This window comes from Vicia villosa, unplaced genomic scaffold (assembly GCF_029867415.1).
Source record: "Vicia villosa cultivar HV-30 ecotype Madison, WI unplaced genomic scaffold, Vvil1.0 ctg.000029F_1_1_3, whole genome shotgun sequence".
NCBI classification, from domain to species: Eukaryota; Viridiplantae; Streptophyta; class Magnoliopsida; order Fabales; family Fabaceae; genus Vicia; species Vicia villosa.
Genome location: NW_026704963.1, coordinates 280,762 through 304,592, shown reverse-complemented (window position 1 = coordinate 304,592; position 23,831 = coordinate 280,762). Strand labels below are relative to the sequence as shown.

Genomic DNA, 23,831 nt, shown 5'->3' with positions numbered 1-23,831 from the left:
TCATGTTGCATAGGTATTCGAGCGAAAAACACTTTGCTCTCAGAAGGATTGTAGAAGTAATACCCTTTTCCCTTAGGATACGTCATAAATAAAAAATATTCAAATTTAGGCTCAAGCTTAGTTGAAATTCATGGTTTCACTTAAACTTCACAACCCCAAATCTTCATTTAAGATATATGTGGTCTCTTATCACTCTATATATCATATGGTGCATTCTCAATATTTTTGGATGGAACACAGTTAAGTGTGTAATATGTTGGTAATATAGCATATCCCCAAAAGGATTTTAGAAGATCAACGTGACTCATCATGTATCGAACCGTGTGTTATAAGGTTCAATTTCTAAATTTATGTGCCTACAGATATAATCAAGAAGTTATCCAAGTTGGTGAAGCTCGTGGTTAACAAGATACAAGTAAGTCAATAATTCTAATTTGGGAAGATGATGGTGGATCTTCGAGAGTTCGATTGTTGAAAATTTTGAATTTCTATGTTTGTTAGTCTTTTTTACACATTGTGGACGGTTCGATGATGAAAATTCAAATCGGTGTTCATCAAGGGCTTGAAAGAATCAGTTGAGAAAGACCTTTTCCAGTGTGACACTAGTGAATTGTGATCTATAAAGATGGATAGTGGACATACAAAAGTTCGATTATTGAAAATTTTGAATTTTTATGTCTGTTAGTGCTTTTACACTTTGTGGATTGTCCGATTTTGAAAATTCAAGTCGATGTTCGTCTAGGGTTGGAAATAGTCAATTGAGAAAGACCTTTTCTAGTGTGACACTTGTGAAATGTGATTTGGGAAGGTGATGGATAACCTTCGGGAGTTAGATTGTTGAAAAATTTAAATTTGTATGTTTTTTTGTCCATTTTACACGTTGTGGACTATCCAACGGGGATATTCGAGTTAGTCTTTGTCTAAGGTTGGAAAGAGTCGATTCAAATGGACCATTTCAAGTGAGCCACTTGTGATTTTTTTATCTTGAAAGGTGATAGTGGACCTCTGGGAGTCCAACCGTTGAGATTTTGGATTTTCCATGATTTTAGTCTGTTTTACACGATATGGATGATTAGATGTTGAAAATTCGAGTAAGTGTTCGTCCAAGGTTGGAAAGAGTCAGCTGAGAAGGACTCTATCTAGTGTGACACTTGTGAATTGTGACCCGGGGATGTGATGGTGGAGCTCCGGGAGTCTGATGGTTGAAAATATTTAAAATCTATGTTTGTTAGTCCGTTTTACACGTGGTGGGCGGTCCGATGTCGAAAGTTCAAGTTGATATTCATCTAGAGTTGAAAAGAGTCAGTTGAGAAGGACCATTTATAATGTGACTCTTATGAATTTTGATTTGGGACGGCGATGGTCGACCTCCGTGGTAGGCGGACTGTTTAAAAATTTGAATTTCTATGTTTTTTAAGTGTGTTTTAAATCTTGTTGATAGTCCAATGTTGAAATTTTGACTCAGTTTTTGTCCATGATTGATAAGAGTAAGTTGAGAATGACCATTTCTAGTGTGACACTTGTGAATCGTGATCAACGAATGTGATGGCGGACCTTCGGGGGTCTGATTATTGAAAATTTTGAATTTTAATATTTGTTTGCCTATTTTACACATTGTAGACGGTGTGATGTTGACAATTGGAGTCAGTGTTCGTCCAGGGTTGGAAAAAATCAATTGAGAATGACTCTTTCTAATGTGACACTTATGAATTGTGATTTGGGATAGTGATGGTGAACATTCAGAAGTTCGATCGTTGAAAATTTTTAATTTTTATATTTGTTAATTTGTTTTACACGTTGTGGACAATTCAATGTTGAAAATTAGAGTTGGTGTTCGTCCAGGGTTAAAAAGATTAAGTGTAGAAGGACCCTTTCTAGTGTGACACTTGTGAATTGTTATCTAGAAGGTGAGGGTGGATCTCCGGGAGTCTAACTGTTGAAAATTTTGAATTATGTTGTTTGTTAATTCGTTTTAGACGGTCCAATGTTTAAAATTCAAGTTAGTGTTTTTCCAGGATTAGAATAATTTAAATAAAATTTATTCCAATAAATAAATTAAATATATATGGAAAAACCAATAGAGTTTGTGATTCATGGGCAAGAAAAGAAGGTCTGTAAGTTAGAAAAGCCTCTGTGTGATCCAAAGCAAGCTCCAAAGCAATGACATGAAAATTTCAATAACTTAATGATATTGAATGGGTACAAAGTGAATGAAAGTGAGATATATATTTATTAAAAATTTGAAAATGACGTTTGCACTATCATATGTTTCTATATATATGACTTACTCATATTTGGATCAAACATTCATGTCATTAACGATGTGAAATCATTGTTGTGTAACAACTTTGATATGAAATGCCTCTGAGAAGCCAATGTGATTCTCAAAATCAAGATCACTAGATTCAAGAAGAAAATTTCTTTGGATCAATCACACTATATGGAGAAGATCTTAAAGAAATATAATTATTTTGAATGTAAACCTACTTGTACACCATTAAATCATAATGAAAAATTATTTAAGAACACTGGTGATAGACTTAGAAAAAATGAGTATGCGAGCATCATTGATAGTTTTACGTATGCCATTAATTGTACTAAACCCGACATTGCATATTTAATGGGATCGTTGCGCAAGTTTATAAGTATGCAGAGTAATGAGCATAGGAATGCCATTGAAAGAGTGAGATTTAATTGAGTTTTTACACAGGTTGAACTCAGAAACCTAGTGAAATTTTATACTAGGCTAATCTCAAACTTGAGAGAGCTTTTGACCGGGCTGAGCTCAAGAACCACTATGAAGATTATTCTCTAGTTATTCTTCATGAACCAAAAAGAGAGCATTTCTTCAAAGGCAGAGCTCACGAACCAAACAGAAACTTATACTAATCAAAACCATGACCACATTAGGGCTAAACAGATCTTGCTTATCTATGAGATTTTATATCTTCTTAATTATACATGCAAGCACGTAGTTGCATATTATCCCTTTTTTTTATTAAAATATGAAGTTAGTAAATTTCAAGGAGTTTATATAGAAATAGAAGGTAAACAGACAACAAGTTGCGCCGCTACTCCTTTTTGGATGATAAAGTCAATCCTCTTAAAAAATACCCTCATAGACATAGAAGATACAACATTGTTATTAATAAGCCTTTGGACTCTCTATAAAAGATAAACTACTTCTGGTGCTAGAAAACTAAAAGTGTCAAAAGCAAATGGTATGAATGCCTGTTAATTGTCTGAACACGCTTTTTCATGTTTGATGACTTTACTCGGAGCAAATTTGTTAGATGCCTGTCCCATAGTAAAACCTCCAGTCCTCAGTCCCACTAGTGGAGAAACTCTAGTCAAGTCCACACAAACATGTTTCCCTCCTACATAACCATACACCAGAATATTTGTTGGCCTAAATATTGATCTCCCCTCATGTGGATTAGTCAAGAAATTCACAGATGCCTCTTTTCTTCACAGATACTCTGACCCGCCGAAATATATCAAACAAGACACCCTAACAAGGTCATGTTAGTATTTGAATCCTGAAAGCTCCCTACAATGAATGACGTGTTTCTCAAATATATCCAAATACACCTTATGATAAATAGGGCAAACCTCATGAACAGGAAATAAAATAATCATAAAGCGATATCTTAGGATAATAAGATACTCCACCAGAGACATATGTTGGGCTAGCCCATCAATAGGAATAGAAAGGAGAAAGTCATGAGCATGTGTGGCTTGCAAACAACCAAAATCTGCTCTCTGTCTAGTGGTCATGACAAACTTTACATCTGTGTCCTTAACAGTTCTACTAAAAAGTATATTTGCCAAAACATGTTGTGCTTTGGGAGTGACGGTATCCTTGCTAGTAAAATTGTTAAGGTTAAAATCTGAAATCACAACCCTAAAACCATCAAAAGCTTTGTCGAAATCTTAGTCCATACCATATACCACATTGTCTCTCAATATATGATCCTATAACACCCAAGATTAGGCCTTGAAGCCACAAAAGCATATGAGATAACCTCTAATGCCGAGTACAAACTCAACCTCCCAACTCTAATGGGTAAAGAAGCCACCCTACATTGAAGGCCCTCGAAGAAAGGACCTCTACCAACCACGATGCCTTCAACTACCTTTCATAACTTTATCAAACCAAATAGTTACTTCCTCCATGTGATTAGGTTAGCACATTCTTAGGCCAAAAAATAATTTGACAATACCCATGTACGATTGAAGTAGAAGAAGTTAACTCTGAGCATCCCTTAGTTATGGTAGAAGATGCATTAACTCAATCACCCTGGAATATCTCTTTATGAACAACCCTTTGTTAAAGTTGTCATCTCGACTAACTGCCCCTCCAAGAAAGTTCATCCCCATCATCATCCTCCCAATATTTGACGAGAACAAATCCTCACAAAGTTTACTACCATCACATTAAGGCCAAAAGATATCAATCTTACCAATAATCAATTCGAGGCCTAATCTTATACTTGTCTCCTGAATGATGTCAAAGGCTTTAGCCACCTCCTGTGAATCCCCTATGATAGTCCCATCATCAAGATACCATACACGAATAAGAAGCTTACAATTGTCTCTAACCAAATGAATGAGTGAGTGTAACACAAAAGAAAAAAGGAGAGGCCCTAATGGGTCACCTTGTTGTACTCTAGTGGCTAACATATTATGCACATACCCAAGGTACAACCTTGCTTCTTGGTAAATAAACTCAACCCACAAATAAATAGATGGACATCTCACCCACACCTCACGTAATAGGGCTGATCGATCTACCAAGTTGAAAGCATTCGAGAAATCTACCGCGAACATAACTAAAGAACCATCTTCGTGCCGCTTGCTTAGCACCCTATTGGCATTATGCAAAACGACCTTAGAACCACCCGATACCCCAACCCCGAATTAAAAGTCATTGAGATAACATGCCACTTCTTTACTGACCCCTTTCATAGCAACCTTGGATACGAACCTCTTTAAAATATAACTCACAACAATTGGTCGTATCCCACCATTAGGCTTTAATAACGGTGTAACGGGTGCAAAGGCAACAAACTCTGCCAAACTCATGAGACATCTTCCTCCTAGCCATAAGTTAACAACTAGAATGATTGCATATAAAAGATCCTGTGCCACAACAAAACCTTTTCCACACAGTGTGTCTAATATATGTTGAAGATAATATCAGCAACAACCACTTAGGGAGCTTTTGAGAACAAGATGGTTGGCATTGAGGGAGGTGGTCTATACGGATGTTTATCCTCCAAAGCCTTTGTTGTATGTCCATAATATGGGGCCACTCTGGATGATGCCAACACTTTTACAACCGCTGTGAAATGGCCACCTGCAACCTTGCGGAGGCATTGCTTGACATTAGAACTCATCTTTTTATCTTTCTCTTTAATATGAAATCCCACGCGATCCAAGTTATCTTTCTCAGATCTGCCCAACACCCTGTCAACTAACTTGGCAAGACCATCCGTGTCTCTCTAAGTAGTCAAACACTCCAAAATATGGTGTTATTGATAGGACTTATGATTTCCAGACATGTGATCCCGTCTATTATGAGGCTTAACCACCTGTAAAGTACAACGAGGAAGAAGTAACAACCGAACCCAAGCACCTAGTGATCCCGGATCGGCAACCACCTTATAAATAACATCTTTCAATGTCTAAAAGAAAGCAATAAGACAACTAAGAGTTATCCGAGTCTATTGTGGATGGTTTAGTAATATCCACAATGTGACTTCCGACCCCCCTGTCCCATGAATGACACGAACTAGACCATCAAGATGATGACATGCCCAACTCATGGCATGAATGTTCATACACATTCCACATAACCATTGCTCAACCATCCTTAAAAAATCCTTCAATACCGTAAATAAATCATGATCATTCTCAATCGCATTCCGTATGACACTTTTCCATTTGTCACTACATAGGTGTAACATCTTAAGATGAGAGGACACCATACGAGAAATACTCTTACTCCCATCCTTACCATCTGGACAACAATGGAACTCTCAAAATGGACAATATAAACCTCTTATCTAAGTAGAAACTATTTAACAATACAAAACTGTGCTCCCCCTACTCAATACAAAAGATGTTTAGTTAAGGAATTTTAACAAATACTTGGTGGGCAGCAGCGAAAGATCATTTCGCCATGGGTGTGTTGTTGTCTTGCTCCACATCATTGAACCATGAAGTCCAACATGTACAAGGTTGCTCTTAACAACCAATGTAATGTTTCAAACGAAATAGGAAAGAGGTTTGGTGTGAGAAGATGTTTTTTTGTTCTTTTTTTTAAGAGTGTTGTTGTTGATGGATACCAGCGTGAGAGATAGAGGTTCAAGACACTGATGTAAGAAGATTTTAATGTCCGAAACTACCCGACAGGGGACAAAAAATTGAATTAGGGATAGAGGGTGAAGAGCAATACGGGGAGATTTTTGTTTGAGATATTCGAGGTTATGATTTTTGTTACTTTTTCTTAAAATAGTAACATAAAGTGATTATGGTACTTGTTCAAAGAAAACAGGTAGATAAAATTTAGAGTGATTAAACTTCTCCTCACATGAGTAGAGACTACACTCTACTCTCCCCAAAAGTATATTTTTTCCATTTGTCATAATAAAAAAGGCATGAAAAGATGTTAGTTATAATTTTAAATATATAACTTAGCTATTTTACACTGGAGACGTTGTGATTGATCGTTAATCTTGCATAATTTTAAATAGTGCTGCGAAACTTTTTATAGAGAACGACATAATCCGCGACTCAATATGTTAATTTTTCGATTACAATTTTCAAAAATCATGAAATAACAATTTGAGATGTGGTCCGAACTGAATTATTCATCATTGTCGAAAATCAAATCGAAAACAAAGATTTAAGAATCAAGTTTGAATTTAAAGAAACCTAAAAACGGTCCCCACTCCACCTACTTGCTATGCAAAACAAAATCTTTTGACATCAGTGTGACATACATTATCAATAACCTTATCAACAAAATTACAAAATACCTTACCACCAAAAATGGGCCTACAATTTGGTGTATTTTCTCCCACTTTCGTATTGCTTATGGAATGACAAACTTAGAAATTTCTTTCATTAGTATTTTCTCCCCATATTAGTGTAATACTATTTCAATATCAACCATTCAAATTCCACAATAATGGACAAAGTGGTATCTATCCATTATCATAATAATGACACAACCCTTTCATTAGTGTTTTGTAAGTTGGTATTTCACATCATAATCATAATAGGCGATAAGATTAATGGCCACAACATTTACAAATAACCAGTGCATGTGAACATCCATTTTCCATTCTGAGAACCTTTCTTTCTTTACTATCATCAGAATCAGAACAAGGAGAGCAAACACTGCTCTGATCATGGCAGCTCGCTCACTTTCCCGTTTGCTCTCTCGCTCTCTATCTTCTTCTTCTGGAGCTGCTGGTTCTCTGCTTCGCTCACCACTAGGTGTTCATTTCAACTCACAAATTCTCTTCCTTATTTATGTAACTATTTGTGGATATGCTTTTTTGAATTGATGGAATAAGATTTTCACTTTGTGTTTTGTTTCACTCTAGGAAGAAAATCTGAAGGGTGGAGTAACACAAACAGATTTAGCACTGCTGCAGCTGTTGAGGAATTGATTACTCCTCAAGTTCCAATCAATCATACACAGCTTCTCATAAATGGAAAATTTGTAGATGCTGCATCAGGTTTCTACATAGTTTGTTGCTTATTATAGTTTGGGCTATACAATTTAGTATAATCATGGGTTGTTTGTTTGTTTTAGTCTTAATCCATGTGGAATGAAAACCAGCTTAGGATAGTTTGAATGATAAGATTAAGGGCTAAGCATGGATTTAAATTGCGGTTGCTGGTCATTGCATTACGGCCATTGATGCGTGAATTTTAATTGGGATGTGTTTGAAATATACCGTTAAAAAATTAAGTTTTTTCAATTCATAGGAACAAATAGAGTTTTTGGGTCCTGATAGTTTGAGCTTTGTCTGATGTGATTTCTAATGACGGTCAAACGCATGATTTTAATTCACAACGGAATTGCGGTCCGATGCGGTTGCGGAAACTATGCATCAGCAATATCGCGGCCGCAATTGCGGTTGTGGACTGCAATTTAAATCCATGGGGCTAAAGTTCTCTAAGCAAATGGTCAGGGGCTCAAATACTGTGAATACTGACTCGGGTGGATGAAAATATTGGGTTGGGAGAGACTACCTATTCTGTGCACATTCTGGTATTCCATTATTGATTAGTCATCATTATTCATTAACAACAGTGCATGGTGCATACTTCATATCTAACATAGGGGTACCCAAAAAAGCCATGTATTAAATGGAAGTGAGAACAAGTTAGACTCTTCCCTTATACATGAAGTTTCTTTGATTTCAGGGAAAACATTTCCAACTTATGACCCGCGCACAGGAGAAGTGATTGCTCAGGTAGCTGAAGGCGATGCTGAAGATATCAATCGTGCAGTAGCAGCAGCTCGTGAGGCCTTTGATAATGGACCTTGGCCTAAAATGACTGCTTATGTAGGTGTCCCTTTCTTGCATAACCTTCTATTATATTAAATTTATAATGATGATGATTTATTGATAACTCCTTCAGGAAAGAAGTCGTATATTGTTGCGCTTTGCTGATTTGGTTGAGAAGCATAATGATGAGATTGCAGCCTTGGAGACATGGAACAATGGAAAGCTTTATGATCAGGCTGCCAAGACTGAAGTACCTATGTTTGTGCGTTTATTTCGCTATTATGCTGGTACTGTCAGTAACAACAATTACATGCTCCTCATTTCAATAATCCTTTTTAAATTGTTTTAACGAATTCGTTGTTAATTCCCGATTCTTACAGGGTGGGCAGATAAAATTCATGGGTTGACACTCCCAGCGGATGGAGATTATCATGTCCAGACATTGCATGAACCAATTGGTGTAGTAGGACAAATTATACCTTGGAATTTTCCTCTTCTTATGTTTGCTTGGAAAGTTGGACCAGCACTAGCATGTGGTAATACCATTGTCCTCAAAACTTCTGAGCAAACACCACTAACGGCTCTCATCGTGGTGAAACTGCTTCATGAGGTTAGCTCATAACATATAAGCTAGAAGCTTAAAAAAGAAATACAGAATGCTTTGATGTGTGATGCCAATTGTATTTCCAATGTTAAGTTGTACTGTTTACACTTTTGGGCAGGCTGGTCTTCCCCCAGGTGTTCTCAATATAGTTTCTGGCTATGGTCCAATTGCTGGCGCACCTCTTGCAAGTCATATGGACGTGGATAAGGTATTTTTATATTCAGATCCTTTAGATTATCCCATGCACATGGATATTAGTATAATTCATCCATTTATACCAATATATTGTTACAACAATATTTTTTTTCCTTCTAATTTTGCAGTTAGCATTCACCGGATCAACGGATACTGGAAAAATTGTGCATCAACTGGCTGCAAAAAGCAATCTTAAGCCCGTGACATTGGAACTTGGAGGAAAATCACCTTTCATTATTTGTGAAGATGCTGATGTTGACAAGGCTGTTGAAATTGCACACTTTGCTCTATTTTTTAATCAGGTTTGTGCAATCAATTTCCTCTATTTTCTTAAACACAGATTTGTAAATGCGGAATAGAAGCTTATGCCTTATGCTTGGATGCTTTCCAGGGGCAATGTTGTTGTGCTGGATCCCGTACCTTCGTACATGAGAGTATCTATGATGAGTTCTTGGAGAAAGCGAAGGCGCGGGCTTTGAGGCGTGTTGTTGGTGATCCATTTAAGAAAGGTGTAGAACAAGGTCCTCAGGTATTTTTCTTTTCAATGTTATTAAATCATGTTATCGTAACTTTCCCTTATATTCTTGACTATACTGTGATTTAACAAAATAACACTATTCCACGGTCCTTGCAAAAATCGCAGATTGATTCGAAACAATTTGAGAAAGTACTTAGGTACATAAAGTCTGGAATTGATAGCAATGCTACTCTTGAATGTGGAGGAGGGAGATTGGGTTCAAAAGGCTTCTTTGTCCAACCAACAGTATTCTCAAATGTTCAGGTATTTATTTATTGATTCTTTACCGCAAGTAATTTACCGAAATGCACAGTAAGACTTTTTTTTTTTGTATTGGACCATTTTCTTACACATGCTAGTCGTTGTTACTCAGGATGATATGTTGATAGCAACAGATGAAATCTTTGGACCAGTTCAGTCCATCTTGAAGTTCAAGTGAGTGTAATTGGAATCCCATTTGCTTGTTTTTTCTGCTAAAATTCAATAAGAATGCAATTCTAGTGTGACAATGTGGAATGTTTCTTACCGTTTTTGTTTATATTAAAATAGGGACATTGATGAAGTGATACGACGGGCAAATGCGACGCGTTATGGTTTAGCGGCAGGTGTTTTCACGAAAAATTTGAGCACGGCCAACACCCTGATGCGGGCACTGAGAGCTGGAACAGTGTGGATTAATTGCTTTGATGTTTTTGATGCTGCAATTCCTTTTGGTGGTTACAAGATGAGTGGGAATGGTAGGGAGAAAGGAATCTATAGTCTTAATAACTATCTGCAGGTAAAAGCTGTGGTGTCTCCAGTAAAGAATCCTGCCTGGTTGTAGATTTTGTATTTGTTCAGTTTGTTAATTGTGCAAACCAATAATCGGAACACTGCTTGTATGTGATTCCATCAGTTGTGCTTATAAAGCGATCTTGAGATTGAATCCATGTTTTAGAAGATAATGAACTTACTTCATCATGTTACTAGATTTGAACTTGTTACTTCTTAGTACTAGAGCAACCGCAAGTGACTTTGCTTTTGCATATTCTTTCATGTTAATACTCCTCAACCTCTAGATACCAGCCAGACACAATACTGACAGTGATATGATAGGTAATCATATGTATTGATATCATATTTTTGTCTGACACTGACACGTGTCGGATACCATATACACCTGTGTCAATGCATCAAAATTGATTATTGTTAGACCTAGACAAGTCATAACCCAAGCACGGTCGCCAAGCTTTAAGAGATGCCCCAAATGAGTTCTAATAGAAAAGATGGCGTCCTTTCCAAAATCTGAAACGTTGACAACTTGAGCATCTGATAGAACATTTTTTTCCAGCCATAGTAACCTCAGATGGACCTACTGTGGATAATGAAACAACCTCCAATCCCACGCTATATATTCTACTAAATATCTGCTAGTAATTACAGATGAAAATTCAGTATGTATAAAATATATAATTTTGATTGTTTTGATACACTTAAAATATGTTATTGGTCTTATATATAAAGATGCAAATTTCGTACTCTATGTTTGTATTTAGAAAAAAAAAAGTGTTTCTATTTATCTATAGTTTACCAATCAACTATTTTTTTTCAAAATATTGTCACGACATAAATGATATTACACTTGTATATATTATTAAAATAAAAGGGTAAATAAATTATCTTGGTGTAGGAATTGTTAGGAAATAAAATATGAGGAATGTTATGTATACAATTTATTTCACATTTACTCTGTATGGATATATGGCAATGTATACAATTTATTTGAAATTTGTGTTAAGACAGTCAAATTTAAAAATTATTGTATTGTTGCCATCACTGTTGTGTAATTGAAGGGAAGTGACGGGGTCTCATACCTAGGAGAATCTTAGATAGAAATTATACGGGTAATGATTATGTGCGAAGTTTGTAAAATTGGAGGTTATTTAGAACTTCAAACTAATATTGTTATAGTGAATTTCCTTCCTGGTTTGGATGCCCCTAGATGTGTAGGTGAAGTTGCATCGAATTGGGTTAACAATTGATCAGTGTTATTTATTTTCTATAGATTATTTTTATTATTTTGTCTGTTCTTACGATGTCTTAACATTGCGCTCAACATTGCGTTTGATATCCGGAAAATTTTGACATCATATACGACATTTGTTTTGGTAGTACCAGAATTTCACTTAATATCACACCAAATGGATGTTAAATCAACTTTTTTTAATAAATAATGACTAAAAAGAATAAATCTATTTGAATCAACCGGTAGGATTTGTGATTCATGAGCAAGAAAAAAATGTCTGTAAATTAGAAAACTTTTTGAGTGGTCTAAAGCAAGCTCTAAAGCAATGACATGAAAATTTTGATAATTTAATAATATTGAATGGGTACAAAATGAATGAAAGTGACCAATGCATTGATAATAAATTTGAAAAGGGCATTTGCACTGTCATATGTTTGTCATATGTTTTTTTAAATAGACGACTTACTCATATTTGGATCAAACCTTCATGTTGTTAATGATGTGAAATCATTGTTGTGTAACAACTTTGATATGAAAGACCACAAAAGAGGCAATGTGATTCTCGGAATCAAGATCACTAGATCCTAGAAGAGAACTTCTTTGGATCAATCACACTATTTAGAGAAGATCTTAAAGAAATATAATTACTTTGAATATAATCCTACTTGTACACCATAAAATCATAATATAAAATTATTTAAGAACATGGGTGATAATGTTAGACAAAATAAGTATGCGAACATCATTGACAGTCTTAGGCATGCCACTGAATTTACTATACCCGATATTGCATATGTCGTGGGATTGTTTTTCAAGTTTACAAGTAGACAGAGTAATGAACATAGGGATGCCCTTGAGAGAGTGAGATTTTACCGAGCTTTTATTCAGGATGAACTCATAAACCGAGTGAGATTTCGTACCAGACTAATCTCTAACTAAGAGAGCTTTTGGTCGAGCTGAGCTCAAGAACCATTATGAAGATTTTTCTATAGTTATTTTTCATGAACCTAAAATAGATCTTGCTTATCTATGAGTTTTGATCACTTCTTGATTATACCTGCAAGCATGTAGTTACATATTCTCCCCCCTTTTTAATGACGACAATGCACTCTCAGGATGGTGATAAAAGAAAAATAGGTAGATAAAATTTAGAGTGATTAAACTCCCCATCACATGAGTAGAGAGTATACTCTACTCCCTCTTGAGAGTATACTTCTCTAAAGGCATGTAAAGATGCTAGAAGAAATTTTAAATATAGAACTGAACCATTTTATTTTGGAGGAGTTGTAATTGATCGTTTGTCTTACACAATTTTAGTGAGTATCGTGAAACTTTTTAAAGAGAATGACATAATCCGCGACTCGGGACAATAATTTTTTTATAACAATTTTCAAAAATCGTGAAATAACAGTTTGAGAGAAGGTCTAAACGAGAACTAAGATTTAATAGTCAAGTTTGAATTTGAAAAAACTTAAAAAGGGTCCCCACTCCACCTACTTGCCATGCAAAACAAAATCTTGACATCATTCTGACATGCATTATCAATAATCTTACAATATTGTTACAGACTTCACCAATGCGCAGGAACAAATCCAAGCCTAAGTCATTATCTATGCCGCCCCAATTGACGTACAAAAACACAACCAAGGACACACTTTCTAACAGAAAACAGAATAGTTGTCACCTACCTCACCCCACTAGCAGATGACCACACAAAAACCTCAACCTCTCCCGAGTTCTGAAACTCCAATCCTAGCAAGGCAGCAGAACAAACAGCTACACCAAAAACAATAAGCGAAGTGGCAAATGCTCGACTACCAAGATAAAGCAGTAAACACCGGACCAAGATGTGGCCTGAATAGAGCGGCACTGCTCCACATGCTGAACTGCTATTCAATTCGATACAGAAGATTATGGTAACATCCCACCACCAATAACCTTTCATTATGTTTTGCAAGTTGGTATTTCACATCAAGATCATAATAAGCGATAAGATTAATAACCACAGCACTTACAAATAAACAGTGCATGTGAACATCCATTTTCCACTTTGAGAACCTTTCTTTCTTTTTTATCACCAGAATCAGAACAAGGAGAGCAAACACTGCTCTGATCATGGCAGCTCGCTCAATTTCCCGTTTGCTCTCTCGCTCTCTATCTTCTTCTGGAGTTGCTGCTTCTCTGCTACGCTCACCACTAGGTGTTCATTTCAACTCACAAATTCTCTTCCTTATTTATGTAACTACTAACTATTTGTGGATATGCTTGGAATAAGATTTTCACTTTGTGCTTTTTTTCACACTAGGGAGAAAATCTGAAGGATGGAGAAATATAAACAGATTTAGCACTGCTGCAGCTGTTGAGGAATTGATTACTCCTCAAGTTCCAATCAATTATACACAGCTTCTCATAAATGGAAAATTTGTAGATGCTGCATCAGGTTTCTACATAGCTTCTTGCTTATTATAGTTTGGGCTATACAATTTAGCAAAATCATGGTTTGTTTGTTACTTTGTTTTTTGTCTTAATCCATGTGCTGTGAAAGCCAGCTTAGGATAGTTTGAGTGATAAGATTAAGGGCTAAGCATGGCTTTAAATTGCGGTTGTGAATGCAGTTGCGGGTGTTGTGATTGCGGTCATTGCATTGCGGTTGTTGATGCGTGGATTTTAACTAGAATGTGTTTGAAATATACCGTTAATAAATTAAGATTTTTCAATTCATAGGAATAAATTGATGTGATTTCTAATGACGGCCAAACGCATGATTTTAATTCACACTGGAATTGCGGACCGATGTGTTTGCGGACTGCAATTTAAAATTATGGGGTTAAGGTCCTCTAAACAGATGGTCAGGGGCTCGAATACTGAATACTGACTCGGGTGGATGAAAAAAATTGGGTTAAGACTACCTATTCTGTGCATATTCTGGTTTTCTATTAGTGCTTAGTTATCATTAACAACAGTGCATGGTGATTAATTGAATGGAAGTGAGAACAAGTTAGACTCTTCCCTTATACATGAAGTTTCTTTGATTTCAGGGAAAACATTTCCAACTTATGACCCGCGCACAGGAGAAGTGATTTCTCAGGTAGCTGAAGGCGATGCTGAAGATATCAATCGTGCAGTAGCAGCAGCTCGTGAGGCCTTTGATAATGGACCTTGGCCTAAAATGACTGCTTATGTAAGCATTTCCTGAGTGCCCTTTTCTTGCATGACCTTCTATTAGTTTTAAATTTATAATGATAATGATTTATTGATAACTCCTTCAGGAAAGAAGTCGTATATTGTTGCGCTTTGCTGATTTGGTTGAGAAGCATAATGACGAGATTGCAGCTCTGGAGACATGGAACAGTGGAAAGCTTTATGATCAGGCTGCCAAGACTGAAGTACCTATGTTTGTGCGTTTCTTTCGCTATTATGCGGGTACAATCACTAACAACAATTACATGTTCCTTATGTCAGTAATCCTTTTTAAATTGTTTTAATGAATTTGTTGTTAATACCTCGGTTGTTACAGGGTGGGCAGATAAAATTCATGGGTTGACAGTCCCAGCTGATGGAGATTATCATGTCCAGACATTGCATGAACCAATTGGTGTAGCAGGACAAATTATTCCTTGGAATTTTCCTCTACTTATGTTTGCTTGGAAAGTTGGACCAGCACTAGCATGTGGTAATACCGTTGTTCTCAAGACTTCTGAGCAAACACCGCTAACGGCTCTCATCGTGGCAAAACTACTTCATGAGGTTAGCTCATAACATATAAGCTATAAGCTTAAAAAAGAAATACAGAATGCTTTGATCTGTGATGCCAATTATGTAATATGCTATTTTTCTTATTAAGATTTTTATGACTATTTCGGTTGAATTTGTATATCCAATGTTAAGTTGTACTGTTTACACTTTTGGGCAGGCTGGTCTTCCCCCAGGTGTTCTCAATATAGTTTCTGGCTATGGTCCAATTGCTGGTGCACCTCTTGCAAGTCATATGGGTGTGGATAAGGTATTTTTATGTCCATATCCTTTAGATTATCTCTTATACATTGATATTAGGAAAATTCATCCATTTATATCAATATATTGTTACAAATTCATTTTTTTTCCTTCTAATTTTGCAGTTAGCATTCACGGGATCGACGGATACTGGAAAAACTATACTTCAGCTGGCTGCAAGAAGCAATCTTAAGCCTGTGACATTGGAACTTGGAGGAAAATCACCTTTCATTATTTGTGAAGACGCTGATGTTGACGAGGCTGTTGAAATTGCACACTTTGGTCTATTTTTTAATCAGGTTTGTGCAATCAATTTCCACTGCTTTCTTAAACACAGATTTGTCAATGCGGAATAGAAGCTTATGCCTTATTCTGGATGCTTTCCAGGGGCAATCTTGTTGTGCTGGATCCCGTACCTTTGTACACGAGCGTATCTATGACGAGTTCTTGGAGAAAGCAAAGGCGCGGGCTTTGAGACGTGTAGTTGGTGATCCATTTAAGGAGGGTGTAGAACAAGGTCCTCAGGTGTTTTTCTTTTCAATGTTACTAAATCATGTTCTTGTAACATTCCCTTGAATTCCTTGCGTCATTGTTCTTTTTCATTTCTAGTGTTGATTATCCTTTTCATGGGAGAAGTTAATGTTTGACAGAGCAGCATATTTTTTACCATACAGTGATTTTACAAAATGACACTATTCCATGGTTCTTGCGAAAATCGCAGATTGATTCGAAACAATTTGAGAAAGTACTTAGGTACATAAAGTCTGGAATTGATAGCAATGCTACTCTTGAATGTGGAGGTGGGAGATTTGGTTCAAAAGGTTTCTTTGTCCAACCAACAGTATTCTCAAATGTTCAGGTATTTATTGATTCTTTGCCTCAAGAGATTTACCGGAATGCACCGTAAGACTTTTTTTTTTTTTTTTGCATTGGACCCATTTTGTTATGCATGCTAATCATTGTTACTTTACTTAGGATGATATGCTGATAGCAACAGATGAAATCTTTGGGCCAGTTCAGTCCATCTTGAAGTTCAAGTAAGTGATATTGGAATCCCATTTGCTTGTTTTTTCTGCTAAAATTCAATAAGAATGCAATTCTAGTGTGGCAATGTGGAATGTTTCTTATAGTTCTTGTACATATTAATATAGGGACATTGATGAAGTGATACGACGGGCAAATGCGACGCGTTATGGTTTAGCGGCAGGTGTTTTCACAAAAAATTTGAGCACAGCCAACACGTTGATGCGGGCACTTAGAGCTGGAACAGTGTGGATTAATTGCTATGATGTTTTTGATGCTTCAATTCCTTTTGGTGGTTACAAGATGAGTGGGAATGGTAGGGAGATGGGACTCTATAGTCTTAACAACTATCTGCAGGTAAAAGCTGTGGTGTCTCCAGTGAAGAATCCTGCGTGGTTGTAGATTTTGTATTTTTTCAGTTTGTTAATTGTGCAAACCAATAATCGGAACACTGCTTGTATGTGATTTCATCAGTTGCGCTTATAAAGTGATCTTGAGATTGAATCCATGTTTTAGAAGATAATGAGCTTACTTCATCATTGTTACTAGATTTGAACTTGGTAGTTCTTAGTACTAGAGCAACCGCAAGTCACGTGTATTGATATGGTATCGTTGTCAGACACTGACATGTGTCGGACACCAAATACATCATCTTTAATTAGAGGTGTCAATGCACATCAAAGTTTATTATTGTTAGACCTAGACAAGTCATAACCCTAGCATGTGACCAAGCTTTAAAAGATGCCCCGAATGAGTTCTAATAGAAAAGATCGCGTCCTTTCCAAAATCTGAAACATTGACAACTTGAGCGTCTGGCAAAACATTTTTTTCCAGCCATAGTAACCTCAGATGAACCTAGTTTGGATAATGAAACAACCTCCAATCCAACACTATATATTCCACTAACTCTCTGCTAGTAATTATAGACTTGAAGGATGTCCTTCAATACTGATCAGCGTCTATCAGCAACCTTTTCCAGCAAAATGCCAGCAGCTCCTTTGTTTATAATTGTAGTTTGACCAAAGTTCTCTGGGGAGTTGCAAGTAACTTTCGCACTCGGGACAATGCACAATCGCATGAAACTTTAGTTAGCCTTATGTAATATCAACTTCTGAGCATAAGTACTTCAAACACATATTGACTGTGTTTGGCCTCATTGATATCACTCATTTGCAACACAAACGTTGCCAATTGTTTGATAAACTGAGAACATAGCAGCTTCTTGTGCCATGCCTAATAGACCTGACAGGGGACAAATAAAAAGTACCATCCCATTGAGAGAAAGTACAAAGAGGAAAAAACATATAGTATGCCACAACAAATAAAAGTCTAAGGTTGATATGGGGAAGAGAGAGATCACTTTGTTTAAATATGTTCCGATTAACCTCAAGTCCGCAACACTTCGACTACAAGGATTATCTGCTTTGAGTGTTAGAATTTGAGTGTGAGAATATTCCCGGTTGGCTTCGTCCCTCAGAAAAGGTATCTTTTTCGCCATTTGAGGTCAACGGGTACAATGCAAACCTCAAGTTCTTACATATGACAGTGACACCAATATATCAAATCAATTTTAAGTCTATGCTTTTGCGACTACGAAATATTGTCTGCTTTCAATATGAACACAATTTTATTTTCTCCTTTAGAAAAGAGGCTAGTTGAATTGAGATGCATGAGTAGTGTATATGAGTCATGTATAACATCTATTACCAAGAGGATAAGTTATTTTAGACAGAAATAAACTTCATATTTATTTTGTCTCAAGAGCATAAGTTATTACCAACAGGGAATTTGTTTCCTATATAAGGAATAGTATTCCTTTGATTAAGTTTCTTAGGAAAAAGAAATGGAATCTTAATGTGTAGTAGTATTTTTTATTTATATAAAAATATAAGTCCTATCCCATTAAATAGGATCACTTATATGATTAACTTTTGTCATAATATTCTATCAAGAACTTTGCTTCTATTTAAATCGTTAACTTTTAAATCTTTCTAATAATTTTTCTTATAGACTTTCTTGGTCTTTCTCTTTCTCTATTTGTTTGACTTCTCTCAATTTGATATTGTTCTTTCAAATTAAACTGCAAGGAGTTGACTTTTCTTCTTCTTCTTCAAAAGAGCTCTTTGATGAAGTTGCTGAGGATTCTTCTAGGATTTTTGAACTTATTCCATCCTCTTTTAGTAGTTGAATTAACTCTTTGATTTTTAGATGATTTCCTCTTTCTTGGATTTTTCCTGAAAATTACAAACATTCTTATATTTCAATTTAAGATCAGATTTCTGATTCCAAACCTTAACTCTTAGATATTTGTTAGTTACGAATGGTTTGACATGGCTTTCAAGATTTCTAAAGGTTAAACACTATCTCTAAAAGTAACATTTACATTCCTCTGCTCTTTTAACTTTTTCACCCAGTGTGTTCATCCCACTTGTTTGATGTTTGGAGATACTTCATAGAACATTTCAAAAATGTCCCACATCACCTTTTTAGAATTTCAATTAAGGACATAAGAAAATTAATTTTCATTTAAAGACATAATTAAAAAGTTTTCTGCTTTAAAATCTAATGCAAACTTTCTCTTGTCTTCTTTAGTCCAAAGGGAACCAAGTTTATCTACCACTTCACCATTAACATAGTGAGTAGGGATAAATGAACGATTAGTTATTATTTTCCACAATTCAAGATTATTAGTTTGAATAAAAAAATTAATTCTAACTTTCTACAATTCAAACCTATCACCATTAAACGACAATGGCATGCTTAGGAAAGTCCTCTTGTTAAAATAAGTGTTGGAAGTCATCTTTCACCTGAAACGATTAGTCTTTAAACATGAGTTAGACTTTGATGTCACTTGTTAGATATGTGACTCCATACACAATAGGAGATGAATTATAGAGGTTTAAAAAACGTTAGTTTAAAATAAAATCATTTGTAAAGTCAAAATTTGAAATCATTTTAAAACAAATGATTGAATAAGTAGCGGAAAAGATAGTAAAGCAAAGAGATAAGGGATATTGACATACACCAGAAATTTATACATGTTTGACTTAAATTGACCTATTCTTGTCTCCAAGAATTATTCTTGAGAGTATCTAATAAACTAGAGAGCTTTTAGAAGGATATATCCATGAACCTCCTTATACAAAGAAATGAAGTTTTCAGGCTAACTTCCAACAAACCAATGAACAAGGCTTAGAGTAGTTATCATGAATCAAACTGAGACTTTTTAAGAAAATCTCTAAATCAATTAAGAGCTTTTAATCGGTTTAACTCGCATCCAAGCAATAACTTCCTACCTATGAAAAAAATATTTACTCAAGGGATGATACACTTTTGATAAATTTACAAGTAAACCCTCGTCTAGAACATTGATTCTCACTTAGACTAAAAAATACTCACGAAATACTATGATTAAATATACGTGAGAAAACCAAAAATTTTAACAAAATGATGAAGTTTTATCTTATAAAAAAAAGTCTCTATTTTGCATTGATATAATATCATCATACTTAAGGGCCACATAGTATTTGTCTCGTTAACTACGTATGGAAATGAGCTCTTTTTTAACCTTCTCAATATTTTTCCAGAAACTTTTGCAGAAGCCTAGATTGAAATCGTATATGTTTGGTTCTGAGGTGAAGAAAATTAATTTTAAATAAATTTATTTTGTAGAATTGATTTTGGTTAAAAATGAATTGAATGTAAAGTGATTTATATTTTGATATAGTTATATAAAAGTGAATTCAAGAACAAATTACACTAGAAAAATCATGTTTAAACTAAAAAATTACATATTATAACTTCAAGCAAAATCAATTTTAGAGTCAGAATCAATTCTAATTTAGAAGAATCAAATACTTCAAAATTATTACAAAATTAATCCTACACCCCTAAAATTACTTTTGACTTTTTCAAAAACTAAATTAAACATGCAAGTTTATTGGAATCCATCTTCTTCAATATCGGGGTTAAGATTGTTTTTAATAAACCAATTCTATGTTGATGCAAGGCTTTATCCGAAGGCTGGTTAATCCATGATGGTCAAAAGCTTGAAATAAGTCAATCTCTTCAAAACTCTCGTGTTTGTTACGGAAAATGTTTTATAACAGAAATTCCAACTAACTTGTTAGAAATACAAAATGCTATATAAGTTAGCAGTTTATACTTTAGTCAAATTATTAAATTCAAGAAGTAGATATAATGAAATTTTAAATTGATTAGGATGTCTTGTAATAAAATGCATAGTATTTGTTTCTTTCGAATTACGTGTCATCGTTTCAATCTTAGAAGCTAGTAACAGCCAACACGTAGAGGAATGTGTAACATCACATGACAGTTTAATTTTGAAAAAGAATAAAATAAACAGAAATGTTATTCTTATACCAAATCTTACACTTACACCGTATGTACGAACGTCACTGTTCATGTACAGGTGACACTATTCATGTACGGACGAATACTATTTATGTACGGACGGGTACTATTCGTGTATGGACGCTTATTTTTAATACCTAGACGTGCATTAACCAACTTCATTACTGTATTAACCAAGTTTGATGACTGCTAAAAAATATTTTTAATACCTGCATGTTACATTAACCAACTTTATTACTGAACTAACCAAGTTTTTACGCTGCATTAACCAAGTTTGGTGACTGTTTAAAATTATTTTTAATACCTGGATGTTGCATTAACCAACTTCATTACTGCATTAACCAAGTTTTTACACTGCATTAACCAAATTTAGTGACTACTGTAAAGTACTATTGAGTGTAAGTATTGATGTAACAATTGGGTGTATGAATAGCATTACTCTAAAATAAAATTGTAACCAAATACTACGTGCGGAAAATCACAATATTTTACCAATATCAATAGAAAAAAAATGTGCACCAAATAAAACAACATAAATAAATATCTAAAGGTATTATAGGAGAACTCATTTTGATCGTTCTCTGTTCAATATGTCTAACCATTATTCACTTCGGTTATGTTTGAACTTCGGTTGTATTTGGAAATTTGGAGGGGAAGGTAGGGGAGGGTTTTGAAAAATAGAAAAAATTAGGTGAAAAGGATAAAAAGATTTTGGATATGAAGGTTTTGGAGGGTTTGAGTTTATTTATAGCACCAAAAACCCTATAAAATAGAAAAACTCAAAAAATGTATTGAACGAGAGTTTTGAAAGGTTTTGAATGACTTACATAAATTTTCTAAATATCTTTTAGGTTTTTATACTATTCTAAAAATTAAAAATTTAATAATGATAATGACTCTTTTATCATTATAAATAAAATCATTTTCTCAAAAAATGTTAAATATTTTTCTATATTTTTCTAAAATTTCGTTTTTAGAAGTCTTCTCTTCTCCCCTCCCCACCAAACTTCCAAACATAGCCTTATTGTAATTTTTTTAACAATCAAGTCATTGATGGCATGCCTGTGACATCATAACATCACATTTATTACCATTTTTTGAAATTTTATGATTTGCACAATTCTTACCTCGTGGGGTCGGGTTCTAGAGGATATGTAGGGATATTTAAAATCAAACTAATCTGATAGAAAATTGCAAACCAAATCAGACTAAATCACAGCTGTAAAAAATCGTATTTGGTTCGGATTTTTTTGGATCATTTTTTAACAAAACCGCATTATGTTACAACCTAACATTTACTTAACTCACATTCAACTCAAACTTAAATCTATTATACATTATCCTTATGATTACGAACAATTTTCTCATCTTTACACATATGATTTAGGTTTCGATCTTCTCAAATCTCTAATAGCATTATCGCGCCTTCTTTGCAACATACATCTTTCATCTTCTTCTCTAATCTCTACTCTCTTATATTCTTTCTTTTTCACCTTCTCATTTTTATGCAAATATTCTATATTTCAGTTTCGTTTTATTGCTCATCTTCTTCTCTAATCTCTCAACTCTTTTATTTTTTCTTTTTCATCTTCACTAATCTCTTTTTTTTTATTATAATAATTTTTATATTGTTTTATGCTATTATTTTATGTTTATTATTCCACTTTTGTCTAATTTAATTTTTACATATTAAATGAAAAGTTGTTGTCAAAATATGACGAGTTTTGTTGTTATTTGATAGTGTATGAATTTATAAATACAAAGTTATGTTGTCATCAATATGTGTATGTATGACTTAGTAAAATATTTGTAAAAAATCGAATCAACCGAATCGAACCAAACTGCATTGATTTGATTTGATTTGGTTCAGTTTTTTCTAAAAGCCAACGAACTAAACCAAACTGCACAATTTTTTCTCTTGCGATTCAGATTATTTTTTACGTCTAAATTGTCCAAACCGCACCGCGAACACCCCTAATAATACGAGCTAGCCATGATTCATATCCATGAGTTTGCAAGATGTTGGGCCAGTTTTACTTTTGCACTGATCCTAGTAGAAACAATAATATTAACTTCAATTTTTTATAATAATTTATTAGATAAAATATGTTTTTAGTTTTACTCTCTATAAATATCTCAAATTTAACTTTTACTCCAAATTTTTTTTTTTATATTTTAATTCTTCAACGATAATTAAAATTGCGTGATAAATAATTGTGTAGGACTGAAACATATATAAAGACTAAAAATCAAATTTAATAATTTCGTAGCAATCAAAATCATATTTAACCCTAATTTATTTATCTTGAAAAATCACAATATAAAACAAAATTCGTTTTCAAAAATTGTCATTCACATAACTTGGTTCTAACTTATACAAATTTATTAAATTTAATGAAATCTCTGTTATCTCATTCAAATATTTTTTAATTTTCTAATTAACATTTGCCTATAGTTATTACCTTTCCAAACGTTCCAGCCAGAATCTGTTGAAAGAAATGTACATGACATAATTACATTATTTTAGTTGAACTTGAAGTCATTTTTATACGTCTCAACCAAAGAGACAGTGACTGTCTATTTCTTTGT

At 34.5% G+C, this 23,831-nt stretch overlaps 1 protein-coding gene across 3 annotated transcripts; it reads left to right on the top strand.

The window, feature by feature from the left end:
• Positions 1 to 7,097: 7,097 nt before the first annotated feature.
• LOC131622391 (aldehyde dehydrogenase family 2 member B4, mitochondrial-like) lies at positions 7,098 to 17,372 on the top strand. Of its 3 annotated transcripts, XM_058893421.1 has the most exons (12): positions 13,469 to 13,768; positions 13,934 to 14,052; positions 14,158 to 14,292; positions 14,891 to 15,033; positions 15,122 to 15,275; positions 15,370 to 15,599; positions 15,766 to 15,855; positions 15,971 to 16,144; positions 16,233 to 16,370; positions 16,567 to 16,704; positions 16,821 to 16,882; positions 16,997 to 17,372. In XM_058893421.1, exons 2-12 carry the CDS (start codon positions 13,968 to 13,970, stop codon positions 17,268 to 17,270), a joined length of 1,623 nt encoding a protein of 540 aa, XP_058749404.1. In that variant the 5' UTR covers positions 13,469 to 13,768; positions 13,934 to 13,967; the 3' UTR covers positions 17,271 to 17,372. The 3 variants fall into 3 exon arrangements, with proteins under 3 accessions (XP_058749403.1, XP_058749402.1, XP_058749404.1); XM_058893420.1 differs by lacking the exons at positions 13,469 to 13,768; positions 13,934 to 14,052 and adding an exon at positions 7,098 to 7,506; XM_058893419.1 differs by lacking the exons at positions 13,469 to 13,768; positions 13,934 to 14,052; positions 14,158 to 14,292; ... (7 more) ...; positions 16,821 to 16,882; positions 16,997 to 17,372 and adding exons at positions 7,255 to 7,506; positions 7,617 to 7,751; positions 8,446 to 8,588; ... (6 more) ...; positions 10,221 to 10,282; positions 10,397 to 10,817.
• The last annotated feature ends 6,459 nt before the right edge of the window (positions 17,373 to 23,831 follow it).